Source organism: Anabas testudineus, chromosome 7 (genome assembly GCF_900324465.2).
Source record: "Anabas testudineus chromosome 7, fAnaTes1.2, whole genome shotgun sequence".
NCBI classification, from domain to species: domain Eukaryota; kingdom Metazoa; phylum Chordata; class Actinopteri; order Anabantiformes; family Anabantidae; genus Anabas; species Anabas testudineus.
Genome location: NC_046616.1, coordinates 17,991,829 through 18,007,608, shown reverse-complemented (window position 1 = coordinate 18,007,608; position 15,780 = coordinate 17,991,829). Strand labels below are relative to the sequence as shown.

At 40.3% G+C, this 15,780-nt stretch overlaps 2 protein-coding genes across 2 annotated transcripts; one reads left to right on the top strand and one right to left on the bottom strand.

Annotated features, from left to right (window-relative positions):
- Nucleotides 1-1,367: 1,367 nt before the first annotated feature.
- ogfr (opioid growth factor receptor) lies at nt 1,368-6,966 on the bottom strand. The gene is made up of 7 exons (XM_026368777.1): nt 6,667-6,966; nt 6,084-6,149; nt 5,909-5,990; nt 5,738-5,816; nt 4,887-4,953; nt 3,591-3,739; nt 1,368-3,506 (listed from the first exon to the last, which is right to left on the bottom strand). The coding sequence occupies exons 1-7, from the start codon at nt 6,793-6,795 to the stop codon at nt 2,408-2,410; spliced, it is 1,671 nt and encodes a 556-aa protein (XP_026224562.1). The 5' UTR covers nt 6,796-6,966; the 3' UTR covers nt 1,368-2,407.
- Nucleotides 6,967-12,552: 5,586 nt separating this feature from the next.
- On the top strand, nt 12,553-14,955 carry LOC113167879 (potassium channel subfamily K member 15-like). The gene is made up of 2 exons (XM_026368790.1): nt 12,553-12,975; nt 13,162-14,955. Exons 1-2 carry the CDS (start codon nt 12,693-12,695, stop codon nt 14,169-14,171), a joined length of 1,293 nt encoding a protein of 430 aa, XP_026224575.1. The 5' UTR covers nt 12,553-12,692; the 3' UTR covers nt 14,172-14,955.
- Nucleotides 14,956-15,780: the final 825 nt, after the last annotated feature.

The following is a 15,780-nucleotide window of genomic DNA, read 5'->3' as shown; positions in this document are numbered from 1 at the left end:
AAACTCCAGCACCTACAGTTGGAGAACTCACAAGACACAGACTGTTTTCTAGCTTCACACCCCCCCTTGTGTAATGCAGACCCCAGATATCAACCTGATGAAGTGACTGTAACACCATCAGTCATGTTTCTTATAGAGCAGCAGTGGATATAACTCAGCTGTTAATGTGTAAGAAAGGTGCAGTTTTATTTTTTGATCTCCATAAAACCCTCAGATCCAGAACAAGGCCTCTTTTCAACTCCCCGCTTCCTGCAGTATTTTAGGGAATCAAAACACCATGAGCCACGAGGAACAATTTCAGTTCCCGTCTTCAGTTCAGCACTTTACAGCAGCTCAGGCTTTTATGATGCTTGTCAATAGAAAGGTGAGCAAATACTCTGAAATTAACTACTTAAACAAGTAATCTGTTACTCTCTACATTTTCATTTAGCAGACGCTTCTATCCAAAGCTACTTACAAGTGAGGTCCAAGGTACAACGGCAGCAGAACAGTAAGGAAGTCCTGTCTAAGGACCCCTACTGGAGCCACAGCTGGGCTTCAACCCCAGTCTCCCACATGGAAGGCAGTGGTCTTACCACTACACTATCCAGCCACACGCTAGAAAAGGACTTGAGTAATTACTGGATTATCAAAATAGTGATGGATTCAGTGAATCCATCAAGTCTTTAGTTCTGCAGAGTTCTTTTTCACCTATCTGTGTTGTGCGTTTGGATCTTGGCTGGGGACGCTTCCTGATTCTCCACTTAGAAATATTGTGTTTATTAATATTTGCGTCTTTGGTGAAGATCAGATCACATTTCATGACCAAATTATGCAGAAAACCAGAGGATTGCAAACAGTACCACGTACTGTGACGGGGTGATGTAGACCTGGAATGAACAAACTAAATCGATTAAGAATTTTATTTACCATAATCCAAACAGGGAAAGGGTGGATGTAATCAGTAAAAGCTGGAATGAACAATTCAATGACAAACAGCAAGCTCCAACTGCAACAGTATATTTTTAGCTGTCAACTCCATAGTGATCCTGAGGCCTGAACAAGATGTGTTGCATCAATATTTAAGTTCAACATGTTTCTTCTATCTGCTGTGAGTCATATCATGTCATCTCGCTGAAGCTCGGCCTGTTTGCTGAGAAAAAAATAAGACCAACATTTCTGACTATATGCGGCTGCACTAGGAAAAAGTCATATATAAAGAATTTAGCACTTTTGTAAAGTTATTATCATTTCATTATGTAAATAACTTTAACAATTAACATTGAGAATTAAGTGCAAATATAAAATGATGCATCAATATAATCACCCTGGTCCTTAAATATACATGGAATGCATCAATTTCAAATTAACATACAGTGGACCATAAATTATAACCAAAGCTTTATCAGTTCTGCAATACAGAAGAGAAGACATACAGTACATATAGTACAATCAGCTTATCATATTTCTGGAAAGACTTTCAGTTGTTCAAAAGTCTAATTCCCAAATCAGCGAGAAAACAAACAAATTGTGCAAAATTACTGAAATATTAACTTAAGTGACATTCAGTCTTAAATTCATTTGAACAGTGGGATCCATTAGAAACACACTAATCAGTACAGAACCTTTACATCCACAACAAAACAGGCCAAAATGAAAAACAACAAAAAAAGAAATCAGTGTTAAAAATGCCAATATCATCATTTCATTGACAATAGTACTTCATGTATTCTTTAGCAATATTAAATATCAGATGCTGACAGTCATTCCTACCTTAACAGATAAGCATGGTAACATTCTATAGTTTTCTTGAATTCAACAAATCCGTAAAACGGCCAAAAGCAGGTATGAATTTATCTGACTTGTTCAAAACATCGAGCCGTCTCCTTCTTTACAACAAACATCGGCCCCATAGTTTATTTTATGTCAATGCCACATACACCATCATACTCCCGGTAAATAGTCAGACAAAATCATTATTTACTCCTAGAATGAGCTCAAACAGTTGTAGCTGCCAGCTGTCAAACTATATACCCTTTTTAAAAAAGGTGAATTATTAAATCCTGACTTGTTTTTTAAAGAATAATTTCTTCAACGGGAACTGGAGGGCTGTCGCTGAGCGACACAGACAGGGTAGGGAAGTCAGTCAGGGAAGTTTTCGAAGACTGAGTGCATTCTTACTTTGGTCTTTAAAGAATTTGCTGAACAACAACAAAAAAACACAGAATACCATCAGCCATGACTTAGTACTGTGTGATCGTAATGTAGAAACTATGGCACTTCCAGTCTCACATTTGGTCAAATAATCAATTGATATTCTCCTTCATAGTGAAAAGAATCAATACTAAACATGAAATAGAGTAGAAATAAGGCCCAGAAAGTCTTCAAGTCATACTCTGTCCCTATATTACATTTAATCTAAACCAAACTAATGTATTTTCTCCATCATCCAGTTTTGGTCTGCGCTTGAAGGGTTCGATTCCATAATAATGTCCTCCGACTCCTTCCCGTTTGCCTGTTCGTCCGCACATTGCTTGGTGCTCGTCAGTGACCCATTTGTTGTCGACACATTTTCCTGAGATGTGTCTTCTTCTTCCTCTTTATCTGCCACCTGATCAAATTCAGTCCTTGGGATTTTTTCCCCTCTCACTGAAGAATGAGATAGCGAGTGTATTGAATTTTGCGCTGGCATACTTGTTTGACCAGTGGATTTATTTGCACCGTCTTTTTCCTCTGTCTGCCCACTGGCTGAGTCTCCAGCAGAACCATTGCTTTGCAGCACCATATCTTCTCTCTTCTTCTTCGGTGGTTTTTCAGTGTCTAAATCTTCATCTGTTTGCATATTATTGTCTGGTTCCTGCGTGATATCCTTCGAGTCGTTGGTTAATTTTTGCTGACCGTCTGTACTGGGCTCAGTTTTTGTCATCGACGTGTCAGAACTGGGCGACTGTTCCATTACATCGACATCATCTGCAGAGTCATTTCCATTCCCCGAAATCTCATTATTAGACTCAGCCTTTGCATTTCCATTTCCAACAATCTCAGCATCTGGTTTTGGCTCAGGAGATGCCTCGCACAGTTTGCTTTTCTCTTTACTTGCCACTTTATCAGTTCCTTTCTGAGCCTTTGTGGTGTCATCCAGTACATCCTGTTTTTGTTGCATAACTGCTTCTCCATCTTTGCCTTTATCCTGTGAACACAATTCATATTTTCCCTCTCCATTCCCAGCAGCATCGGTTCTTTTCTCGACCTTCCTAAATTGTCTCTGAATCTTTCTGGGACACCACACAAACTTATCCTTTGGCTCAAAGTTAAGGTAGGCAAAGCGCACAAGCTCCTGACGTTTCTGTTTGTCCAGCACAGCAAACAGGAAGTAGTCAAGCACACTGCGTTTAACAGTGCTAAGGGTCTTCTTGACAAGAGTCTCTTCCAGAAAGAAGCGAACGAGCGGAGCCTGATAGTGCTCAAATCCCAGTTCACCAAGGCTCTTCAGGATGCGGGTGATGCGCAGATTGTTGTGTATATTGCTGCGAGAGATGACACCTTTGGTGAAATAACAAACAAAAAAAGTACTTATCTAGAAGCTGTTTGTGAGAGAAGTTAATAATTACCGCTCCAGGTTTCCAAAGCGCTCTTTCCAGTTTTCTGCACGCTTCACTTCACCAGTCTCTTTGTTCACCAAACGGATCCCATAGAAACCCAACATGAGCTCGTAGGCCTCAACTAGCCTCCTTTTGGCATCCTCACTCTTCTTAAAGGTCTGAGGGGAATATACAGTGGCCATAGAAATAACAAATTAGAAAAAGATAGAAAGATCACACTATGAGTGTAAAGACATCTAGAAGTTCTGCATCTCTACTTAGGCATTGACTGCTATAGTAGTCAAATAATAAAAAATAAAAAGATTTGTATAAGGAGATAAATGTAATATTTGATGTGCCTGTCTGTGAAGTCCAAATGAAAAGAACTGGGCTTCTCTTAATAACAACACACACACAAACACACACACACACACACACACACACACACACACACACACACACACAAACACACACACACACACACATACAAAACAAACAAACAAACTTAAAAGCATATAGAATCGTGTGAGACCTGGAACTTCTTAAGGTACTCTCAGTCTCCTATTCGTGTGATGGGTCAGACAGATCTAAACACAGCTACATCTTTTGGGAAACACCTCCTAAACTTAACAAGGTTGTTTAAAACCATCTTAGCCTTAAGATCCATTGATCCATTTTCTTCCATTATCTGGGATCGGATCAAGGTGGCAGCAGGTTCAGCAAGTCCAGACATAGCTCTCCACAGTCACGTCATCTCCTCTGTTGGGATCCCAAGCCGTTCCCAGGCCAGATGAGATATACCATATAATTCTGAGGCTAGCCCAGGGCCTTTTAACGTGAAGGTGCAGTGTCTGTATTCCAAGGTTGCTAGATGTCCAATCTTTGTCCCCTATGTCTACAGCCTCAAACTCATCTCAGCCATTTGTGTTTGCGATGTCATTCTTTTGGTCACTACCCAAAGCTTGAGACCATAGATGAGGGGTGGGGCATAGACTGAGGTTTCTCAACACTAAAATACTTTCTCTACAGAAGAATGTTACTTAATAGTTGTGTAACCAATGTGCTTACTTGTGTCATAAAACAAATGTTTGTGAAGGATTTTTAATATTGTACATAAACGTAGAGTAAAGTAGACATGATTCAACTTCTGTTTAACCAGTTTGGGGGAATTCGTGCCTCAATTTTAATAGCAGACAGTGGAATGATTAACATTACACCAGGTTGAGTGCATTGTTCTGTTGCTTTTTATTCTACAAACCAAACCCTGTACAACTAATTGTTTGGTAGAGTATTCATTTAAGGACTTGTATTCTACATTACACTTACCTCAATTTCCTTCTTGGTGAGTTCTGAAGCCATGTAATTAACTCCCGGTTCTCGCAGTGGAAACAACCTTTGAGATGCAGAGAAGATGAGGAAGACAGGACATAAAACCAAGTAACATCTAATGAAATTCCACTCTAATTCAGTGAACAGCTACATTTATAACACCAAGGTGAAATATCTCTACACGGTAGAGCTCTGAAATCCTGTCAATGTCCTGTTGTATTTCATGTTTTTTAGCTTAAGACATGATGTCAGAAGGGTGGAAACCATGTGGAGTTTAATACATTTCATTTACTTGTAAAAACACACAATATGCATCTTTGAGATCATACCGAATGCCATTCCTTCCTTGTAAATAGCAATAAATATATATATATATATAGATATCAACATGAAAACATTTACTGCGGTAATATTTTTGGCAACATTGCTCAGCCCTAGTGGAATGTTAAAGGTTTCGATTATTTTTCTGAACTGTAAAGAAATTAGTAGGCTGCCCAAACATTTGCACATAACACAGTTAGTGTTTAAATTTTTGCTCTTTATATTTATGTTTATGAGTAAAGTCAAATTTTTAATGCCGGTTTGCAGCAGTAGTTGTATTTACTTGTATTATTTGAGGGGGCTTAACCTTTGCATAAAAATGTATACTAAGATTTAGTAGTAAATCCATACTAGATCTCTTGTACTATTTAATATGTTGTGCATACTCCTCAGTTAGGAATAAAGTGTGTAATGTGTAATAGGTCACAGCAGGTTGGACAGGATGCCAAAAATATCACACACTGCCTTTGGTGCTTCATACAATGCATACGTGCAACATCCAACCAAATACTTTAAATTAAACATACCACTGAATGTACGAGTGAACTCTTTCCAGCCTTTTGTAATCATTTTTCCAATCCTTGAGAAATGAGTCAATGTAGATATCTGCCCCAAATGAGACAAAATAGAGACTGTTACAACACACACACACACACACATTCCCAAATTATCCTTGTAAGAAGATTTAAATATATTACCATCAGGGGCTGATGGGACTTTATTCAGATAAAACTGCAAATTGCTCATTTTATCTTCAGAACACTCTTCCTCGTTAAGATTCTGTTAAAAAAAAAAAAAAAAAGACAAGAAGAAATAAATAAAGAGGCTCTGATCTTTCTCTAGTGTGTGCTGCAGCATGTAGCTGCTACTTACAGGGTATCTTCTCCTGTAGGTCTGCATGTCCTTTGCTGCCCTCATATTTCTGGGCGTATGATGCCACTGCAAGTAAGTGAGAGTGAAAACAACCTGCATCAGGTGTATTTCCGTTATAAGACTAAAAAAAAATCCGTTTTAATGTTATATTTTAAAGCAACAAGTCGTCTTGTACCTGTACTGTTCCTAATGACAGCAGGACGATGGGATAACGTCAACGTTACACAAGTTGACGTATAAGGCCAAGCTAATGGGTTTCCCAATCCTTCAAATAGGCTTCCGACTTTATCGTAAGGTTTCATTTTAGCTATGAACCCCAGACTGTGAACAGTAACCACCGTGAGCAGCCCAACATAGCTTTTTAAACGACTTATAACCCCTCAAAGTGAGCTAGCACAAGTGTCTAACTGTTAGCTAAGCTAGTTAGCAAGAATGCAGCAGCAGCGAAGCATAAAGCTAATACACCAATACAAACGCCTAGCCGGGTGGAAAGGCAATGAATTGGAAGGCAACATATGAAACGCCACCACATCATTTCGGTAAGTGGTGGTATGGCTGAGTGAAGAGGAAAACGCATAGTTACCAAAGTCCATCCAGATTTGTTTTTGTCTTGGCTTGAGCGACGGGTTTGGCTCTCTCCCACCGGGTCGTCTCCATCACTCTCTGTGTCCCAGGTCGAGTCGTAGTCACAAACACAGTCGTCCTCCATCATTAAAACCAGATATGTGACTCGCTAACGCTAAATAAACGCGTAACCCAGCACAGCACAGTAAACGGACATGAATGAAGTTACGCCTGCATGTTCGCGTTAGACGGGGGCGGCCCTGAACATCCGTCTTTTCCAGTGCACCATCGTTACACAGCGGAACCGTCGGCGGCTGCGGTGCTGGTGCTGCTTTCAAGTGCTCCTCTGAAAGTCCCGCTTGTGCACCTCCATACGTTCTTGAAACTTATTTCAAGATGCATGTTCGCCGCTGTTTTTGCCACTGTTTTTATTTGGAAACGTTATTAGTCTTTAATAGCATCGGCTTCTTGGGCACTATATATTTATTATAAGTATTTGACGAGCTAGTTTAAGCGCTGTCTAATACATTTTAAAAAAATTCCGACACAACGGGAAGGCAGCACACTTGCTGTGTAACCAGCCTGTCCTAACGAAATCAATAACATGATAGATGTTCTGACTAAAAGCAAAGAAATGAAAAACTAGCAGCACCATACAGGGTAACAGGGAACGTGTTGGCTTCCATTTTATCATTTAAATAGCTTTAATGATCTTAAGTCACATCATACGCCAATTATATCTAGGCTCCAACTCTTTGTCACAGGTTAATAAAGTGTCCTCTGATAAATAACTCCACCACTAGACTTCATGTTTTTATGGTTATATTCAATATTCAGCCTGTTAATTGTAGATGATTATAGATCAACATCCTGCCAATGGACTGTTTCAGTATTAACCCCAGATAAGAACATTACTGGGGCCTATTATTTGTAGCCTATCATTGGAATTCAGAAGACTTCAAAATAAAGTTCTGTGGTTTGTTTTGACAGATCCACCCACAAGCTCATACTTGTTAAGGGGCTAAATGTGAATAAGTTGATAAAAATACCAGAACACAAGGCTAAGCTTGTAATCTCACTAAGACAAATAAAATAATTGTTAATAATGAATCTGACCATTACTCTTGTAAATAATGAATGAAAACGTTTGTCTGCAAAATGGCAGGGAGTAATTAAAGTAATAATAAAAATGCCCATCGTTCAAGATTATGTCTTTAAAGGTTTTTATGACCCACAGCCCCCAACCAAAAGTTGGTCATTTCACTATGACAGGACAAACAGCAGCAAAGCAATGTTTGAATGTTTTTATTAATAAATGACAAAGATTGTAAAAAATTGTATTTGCCTATATTCTAAACAGTTGGCCTGCGCTGGCCCAAAAGATGATATCCTCACCATGCTGTGGCCTGCTCAACAGTCCTGTTTGTCACGCTTCCCATTGTACTCACTTTCTGTGTCTTAATATGTGACATCTTGCACCTACAACAGTCACATGCAGAGGGTTTTGGGATTGTGCCTCGCAGGTCTCTTCAGTAGTCTGTCCATGCTTTTACCATTGTAGAACATGGTGACGCAAGAATGTTAGCACATCTTCATAGATACTAGAAAACCAGATCAGTATCATTAACATAAATGGCAGCATTTCTAAGTTACAGTCTTAAGAAGCACAGCAGATCTGATACAGCGAGGAAATAAAAAATGCAGCAAGGAGCTGAAAGAAAAAAAGAAGAATTCAAAGGTTTGAATGTATAACTGGAGTGTGATGGTTACCTTTTGACACTAATTGGACTGATGCATTTATATGTGTGATCATTTCACCATCAGAAGGTATAAATAGAATCATGTATTATCACAGGGGATTGAGTGTTGAATGGCCGCTGGTGTGGGTTTCTATTTTTGGTCCTAGTTACTGTGGAAACCAGAGGGCTCTGCAGGCATCCAGTGTTTGCTGTTGCTATTTAGTTCCTCAGTTTCATAAAATCGGTTCTCTTTCGCCTTATATGAGCTCAATAAGGCTGGTATTATTTGTCAATATACAGTGCACAGATATTGCAATAATTATGTAACCCTATAGACTGACTGAGTTTGTAGGAGATGTTATCTGTACATTTAGATTACCTCCAAATTTTGATTCTAATTGTAGTTTTTAAAGTACAAAGGTTAAGTTATATGACTTAACTTAATATAGTTAGGGCTGGACTTTGACTAGGCCACTCAAACAACATCTCTTTTGCTTGAGATCACTGACTTGCTGCATAACCCAGTTGTGCCTGAGCCTCAGCTCACAGACTCATGACCTGATGTTCTCCTTGAAGGTTTTCTCTTACAGAGCCCGAATTCACGTTCCCCTCAATTATGGCAAGTTGCCCTGGCCCTGCTAATGCAGCAAACCATGCCCTCAACATGACACTTTGTCCTCGAGACTGTAAGTATGATTGTCTTTTGGTGGAAGTCTAAGGTTGGTTTACACCTTGTCTTGCAGACAGTTTAACTTTTGCATATTTTCCCTGAAGGGTTCAGGGTCATCTCAGTGTGTTGTGGTCATTTATAGGATAGTGGAGTCACGATAACTGATCTTTATTATGGTGAGAGAGCTCTGCTGTTCCTAGGATGTTTTTCTTTTATCATTTGTGGCTTCTTCAATTTAAATGACATTGCTATTGTTTGTTTACTGCAACTAATGTCTTGAATTAAAGTGGGAAGAATGTATTATGTAATAAAAACATCATGGATCTTAACACAAGCTGCTACACTGCTGGAGACCACTCTTTTCTTAAACTGTTCAAAGTTGTTAAAGCGGAGAACTCAGCATGCAGCCCACATCTAACCCACCTCCTGTCTTTGGAAATGTTATTACATTTTATACACTATTTGCATACATATATCATGCCTTCTACTACATATGACTTGTGTGAAATGAGATGAAGGAGCATCTGAGTAAAGAAGATGTGAAATAACCAATTTATCAGGGAAAGTATGGTTTTACTTGGTTTACTAGTGGGCAGCATTTGTTTGTGGTATACGTGGAATAAACATACATTTTAATGTCATACATGCGCTTTCATCATATTACACTTTTTTTTGCTTCCATTTAATGTTGGGGGTTAGCGTTATATGGAGACTGGCTGACTTGTCAACATGGTGGTACTAGATGAAAGAAAACGTGTGATTAATTTACAGACTTTCTACAAATATACAATACCTAGTCTCTCTTGTACAAAGTAGACAGGTCTCTGGGTTTTGTACCACTGCACTAGATTTAACTAGAGGGGATAATCCTTATTCTGCTTGTCAGGCAACTGCGTTTATATTCTGACAGGTAGTTTAGTCATGGTCTCTAGCCAAGATTATGGTGTACACAGTGCACAGAAAAAGTATGTGAACCTTTTTTTTTTTGCCACTGTATATATTGTATATGGCATGATGGCTGATCTCAGATTTGATCTGGATGACACCAAAGCCTCCTCATCCCTGTTATCCTCCTGTCGTGCTTTTGTTTCTTCCTGTTGCCGTACATTTGTGTATTGTATCTCAGTATAGTTTCAGTTATCCTGCTCCTTTACAATGTGATCTACTCATTCGTATAAGCTGTGGCTGAGTTTGTGTTAAGGATTAATGATGCAAAATGTATCTACATCTTACAGAACATTATGGCTACATCCTGTCATAGGGAGCGTTTACCACTGTCATTCTCAAATTGCTATAGGCTAATCTGCATATTTAATGGGACTAATAATGATAATAACTTTTGCCAAACTGAGAATAAATAGAACATAATTAATGTTTTGATTCACAGATAAACAGCAGATCATTATCTGGATTAAAGCCTTTCCAGATAAATTCTCCCACCAATCGATATTGTTGTGTGTTTAGGTTTTCGTCCTGTTCTCACCGAGTTCACTGAGCGGTTTGTCTTCTCACAAATCCTCTTTCTGTAAAAAGCTGCTTCCTCATCTTGCACTCGAGTACTGTGCCTGTCGGTAATTTTCTCCTGTACTTCTCAAAGCACAGCCGTAGCTCCCCGCTAACCTCCCAGACCCCCTTCCATTTCAAACTTAAATGTATATGTCTTTTACAAAGTAGCTTAATTTTTATGATCGCTTTCAGATCCTACCACGTTTGCATTTCTGTTGTTGCAGAATAGGCAGATGGGTGCACCTCCAGGCACAAAAGCCTCTTTTGTTTCCATCGTGCTCATCTTTATAAGTTTCCTACAGTCTGCATGTACATGTAGATGAGGTCTTTCTGATTCCTGTTGAGATGCTTGATTTTTTGTGTTGAGAGGTTAAAAATAGTTTAAACAAAGATCTGTTAACCTGTATAATGTTTGCAAAGCACGTTTTGTACCAGAATCCAATAGAATAAATATTCAGGCCTTAAAAACTAGACAAGCTGAAGAGCAGATAAGGGATGACATTTCCACAATCCATTTGTTTTCACTGTTTCTTTAAAACCACATGGTAATATATGTGCGTCGTAATGAAATGTACCTGAGACAGTACAGGACAGAGAGAGCAAAACTAAATCAATGAAGCATGTCTCTGACTCTAAATACTTATCCTTAAGCCCAGGCCTGATGGGGATTGATGAGCCGCCTCACTTTGTTCCATGTCCTTGGGCTTTGTGAATACAAGCTGTGTGGATTGATGGGTAGCTGTTAGGGCTTCAGGTTCCTTTCTTATCAGCTGAGATGTAATTGATTTATGGAGAGCTGGTTTGAATCACAACAGGGACGTAATTGTGCTGATTTAGTCACTTAACACAAAAGCAGAGAGCAGGTTGCTCTGTGTGAGATGAACAAAAGAACATGCATTAATTCACCTGCAGTACCTCACTGGTGCTGCTAATCCCTGCTGTGACACAAGACGGATGCTCCTTTACAGTTTTTATCTGATAAAACTATAAGACTTCTTCTCAGCTTTTTATTCCACGTCCGCCAAGAAAAATCCAGCCTACATAATCACACGTGAGGCAGTGACATAACTCACTGCATGAAGGCCTGCATCCTTAAGATTAACATATTAGCTTCATTCTCACTGACAGTACAAGCCTGTGCTTCTGGTATAAGTAACCATGGCAACCACCATCACCTACAGTAGGTTTCCAGAAGCATCTAATGCGGCGACGTTGTTTATTTAGCCACTGTACGTGCATGCATCAGTTCTCCAATGCGCAAAGACACACATGAAAATAAAATCTTCAACATGTTTTCAAAGTGACCGAGACTGAAGTCATGAGCAGAGCCTTCATATGGCAGATGGTGTTTGTTACTGTTTTACTGCATATTATATATTAGGAATGTTATAAGTTATTATTAATGTTATTATTATAGGCTTATAGTTTGCATTTGATATCAACATCTTCTTTACCCAACCTTTAACCAACCTTTAATCTGTGGATGAAACAGGACTCCTGAAGTGACAACTGCTTATAATCAAATTATAGTGGACACTGCAAGAAAAGCTCATTCACAGAACACATTCAGTTTCAGGTGAGACGTGTGTGAGATGTGCTTGCACTACCTAAACCCTGGTTGTCACTATTCCTCCTCCTCTATGCTGCTGGATGCAAAACTTAGGAGGCACATTGGTTGCTCTCCATGGTGCTGAAGCCCCTTCCTTATGTCACAATGATATTTGCCAGGTCCAGTTGTGATAAAGGTGTGATAACACTGCACACAAGTGGCAAAAGCCTACAATATGTCATATCCACAGCCTATATTATATTGCACCCTGCTTTTTATTGGTGTCTGGTTTGCGCATGCGAAGAGGCAAGCTGAGGCCACTTGATCAGACAGATGACCGTGTGGAGAGCATCGTTCGCTCTCGACGCGCTCAGCAGGACAAGGTATGCGCGGTCCTACGTTAACAAGCGATTTAAACCCGTCACCATAGATTTCCCAGGTTTTACTTTCACACAGGCATCCCGCGCTACCGCTGCACGGTTCACGCAACAGGCTGCAACACCAATGTGGAGTCCACGGTGAAGAGCAGTGCCACCTGTAACTGTGCATATCTGCTCCTCACTTTCACGCCGACGCCGAGGATGAAGAAGCAAAACGTCCGGACCCTGTCGCTCATCCTCTGCATGTTTTCCTACTTGCTGGTCGGCGCCGCGGTCTTCGACGCGCTGGAGTCCGAGTCGGAGAACTCCCGCAGGCGCATCTTGGAGCAGAAGCGCAACGAGATGAAGAAGAAGTACCGCTTCTCTGAAGACGACTACCGCGAAATCGAGCGAGTGGTGCTGCAGGCAGAACCCCATCGCGCCGGGAGACAGTGGAAATTTGCCGGCTCTTTTTACTTTGCCATAACAGTCATCACCACCATTGGTAAGTTAATGTCATGCATATGCCTATGCACTGTTTTGATTCAGTTGCTGTGGGATTTAAAATGAATGCAGCATCACATGCAGTTCTCTTGACTACAGACTAATGAAAAAATACACAAACTGTCCCTGTTTCACTGCTACAGCCTGAATCACGGTGTTCCTCTATTTGCTATTTCTCTGCATTAAGGCTATGGACACGCAGCACCGGGCACAGATGCAGGAAAGGTTTTCTGCATGTTCTACGCTGTACTGGGCATTCCTCTCACTTTGGTCATGTTCCAGAGCCTGGGAGAAAGGATGAACACGTTCGTCCGCTATCTGCTCCATAAGGTCAAACAGTGCCTGGGCTTTCGGCACACTGAGGTGTCCATGGAAAACATGGTCTTAGTGGGCTTCCTGTCCTGCATTGGAACATTGTGTGTAGGAGCTGCAGCCTTCTCCCACTTCGAGGGATGGAGCTTCTTCCACGCATACTACTACTGCTTCATCACACTCACCACCATTGGCTTCGGGGACTTTGTGGCTTTGCAGAAGAAGGAGGACCTCCAGGAGAAAACACCGTATGTGGCATTCAGCTTCATGTACATCCTGGTGGGGCTAACTGTTATTGGGGCCTTCCTTAATTTGGTGGTGCTCCGTTTCCTCACTATGAACACTGAAGACGAGAGGAGAGATGCTCAGGAGAGGGCGTCGCTGAAGAGGGACAGAGGCCTTTTGGACGGCGCTTTGCGTCTCCATGTTGTAAGTGAGCAGAGCAGAGACGGTCACGGGGAGAGGAACAGAAGAAATGTGATGCACAGCCGCAGCCACAGTGCGCTCTTCCTCCCGATGGAGGAAGGAACCAGCCGCACCAACCTCATTCCTTCTCCTGCAGAGGATCAAGAGAGGCAGAGAAGCCCCTGCAGACACAGGCTGAATTTTCAGATCAATGCAGGGAGACAGGGACCAGAGTCGAGCCTCAGCTCCCTCTGCTCCTGCGTGTGCTACCGCCTGGGGATATGTGATAGTCCTCTTGTGTCCCACAGTGAACACCATGGCTGCCATGTCAATTCGGTTTATTACAACTCAGTCTCCTATAGGATCCAGGGATGCTCACCAGGTTCCAGAAACAACACTGGACTCTCCTCCCCAGGCAGCACGCTTTCACCTGGCCATAGCTTCCGGGAGTTCCCTCGTTCAAGAAGAAAGTCAGTGTAGAGGGCAGTGTAGTGAGGGAAGATGTTTGCACTGTAAACTGTATTTTCAGCGACACTGCATTTTGTGTTGCAGCTCTTTTGTGCATGTCAGAACTCAATAATTCTTTTACTGAATAATTTTTACTCGCAAAGCTAGGATGAGATTTTTCTTTTAATCTTTTGCAATGATATTATTTAATGATAATGATAATGACTCTGCTGTTTCTCCTTGCATGTGAGCGAGCGCAGTGCATGCTAAACAGAATGTATAGCACACAATGTGAATGCACGAGTGCTACAGAATGTAAAGATGTAAAAAGTCGGGCTTTTATTTTACAATTTTAACAAGAAGTATTTTGGATATCGTGCTTATTAATGATTGCATTATTGTTCAGTGAAAGTATGTGAATGATCATAACCCCAATTTTTTCCATGCAACTGCTAGAAGATGTCATTACACTTTTATAGTGAAAAGCCTTAAAGAACTTTGACCAAGCACATGAGATATGTGGCTTCTTAGCTCAGTGAATTTAAGAAGTCATTGTATTATCTGTCATTGTGGGAGGTCAAAATAACTTTTCTGTGCTTTATTCAGCACTAATGCACTCTGAGATTAGGAGATTATGCTCGATGTATGACTGATTCAAATGTAATGGATGTAGCACACGACGTATGTAGCAGGTCGCAGCGGCGAAACTTCCCACAGTCCTGGAAAAGCTGTCACCTTCCAGCCAAGAGACATTTATTTCCTCGCAGACTCGGTGTGTAGTCACATTTAACGTGAGCATCTTACAGTGTTGTTTTATTAAACCAAAAGAAAAGATCAGTCGATGTGTGTTTTATTTTTATTATTTTAATTAAAGCAGTTTACCAAATCAAGTCAGTATTTTTAGGAGCTTGTTAAGCTTTTATGTTCATTCATCTTCCTCTGTTCTGTTTGTGTTTTATCTACTGGAGCGCGTTTCTCCTGGATAAAAATAGAACATGATTGCGCCTTATCTCTACTTACTGTTATTATTACATTTTCTGCTGCAGGTGTCACACCAAAAGCGTGGCAGGATAATAATACTGCTTTTAGTGATGCTTTTTTAGTGGTGATTATCGTCATAAACCCAGTATTTATTATTACTGAATATGTTTTTTATGGTCTTTTACATCAAAAGACTTGATGTTAAAAGGGCACAAACAAGAATATTAGATATACAGTATGTGAAATAAAAATTCTTTTTTAAATTTTATTTCTATCTGCAAATCCTCAAATCAGTGCTCACTGCACTTATTGTGCATGTGTGTGCTGTAGGTTTGACTATGCTGTGTGTGTGTGTGTATGTGCTGTATATATGTTCCCGGGCTTGTCTTTTGACTAATCTGCACACTCTCACAACCATCCCTCTCTGCTTGCCATATGAATAAATGATAAACTGTCCATAAAACACAAAACAAACCAAATACCTCTAACTTCATGTGGAGTAGCCAATATTTCAAGTCATTAAACACCACACCTTCTCTACTGTCGTGAGATAAGATTACATCAATATATCATATCTCTGTATCACTGCTGTTTGCTATTTTTAAAACCTGTTTTCACTTTGAAACGAGGGACATAAATCAAGAAATCTTTATGCAAGTGT

What these genes read in the sequence shown, in the direction of transcription:
- LOC113167879 (XM_026368790.1), top strand. Translation starts at nt 12,693, where the DNA reads ATGAAGAAGCAAAACGTCCGGACCCTGTCGCTCATCCTCTGCATGTTT. An exon ending in AACAGTCATCACCACCATTG is followed by an intron (nt 12,976 to 13,161) that starts GTAAGTTAATGT and finishes CTCTGCATTAAG; the next exon opens with GCTATGGACACGCAGCACCG.
- ogfr (XM_026368777.1), bottom strand. Translation starts at nt 6,795, where the DNA reads ATGATGGAGGACGACTGTGTTTGTGACTACGACTCGACCTGGGACACA. An exon ending in GTTCACTCGTACATTCAGTG is followed by an intron (nt 4,954 to 5,737) that starts GTATGTTTAATT and finishes TGCATCTCAAAG; the next exon opens with GTTGTTTCCACTGCGAGAAC. An exon ending in TCACCAAGAAGGAAATTGAG is followed by an intron (nt 3,740 to 4,886) that starts GTAAGTGTAATG and finishes TATTCCCCTCAG; the next exon opens with ACCTTTAAGAAGAGTGAGGA.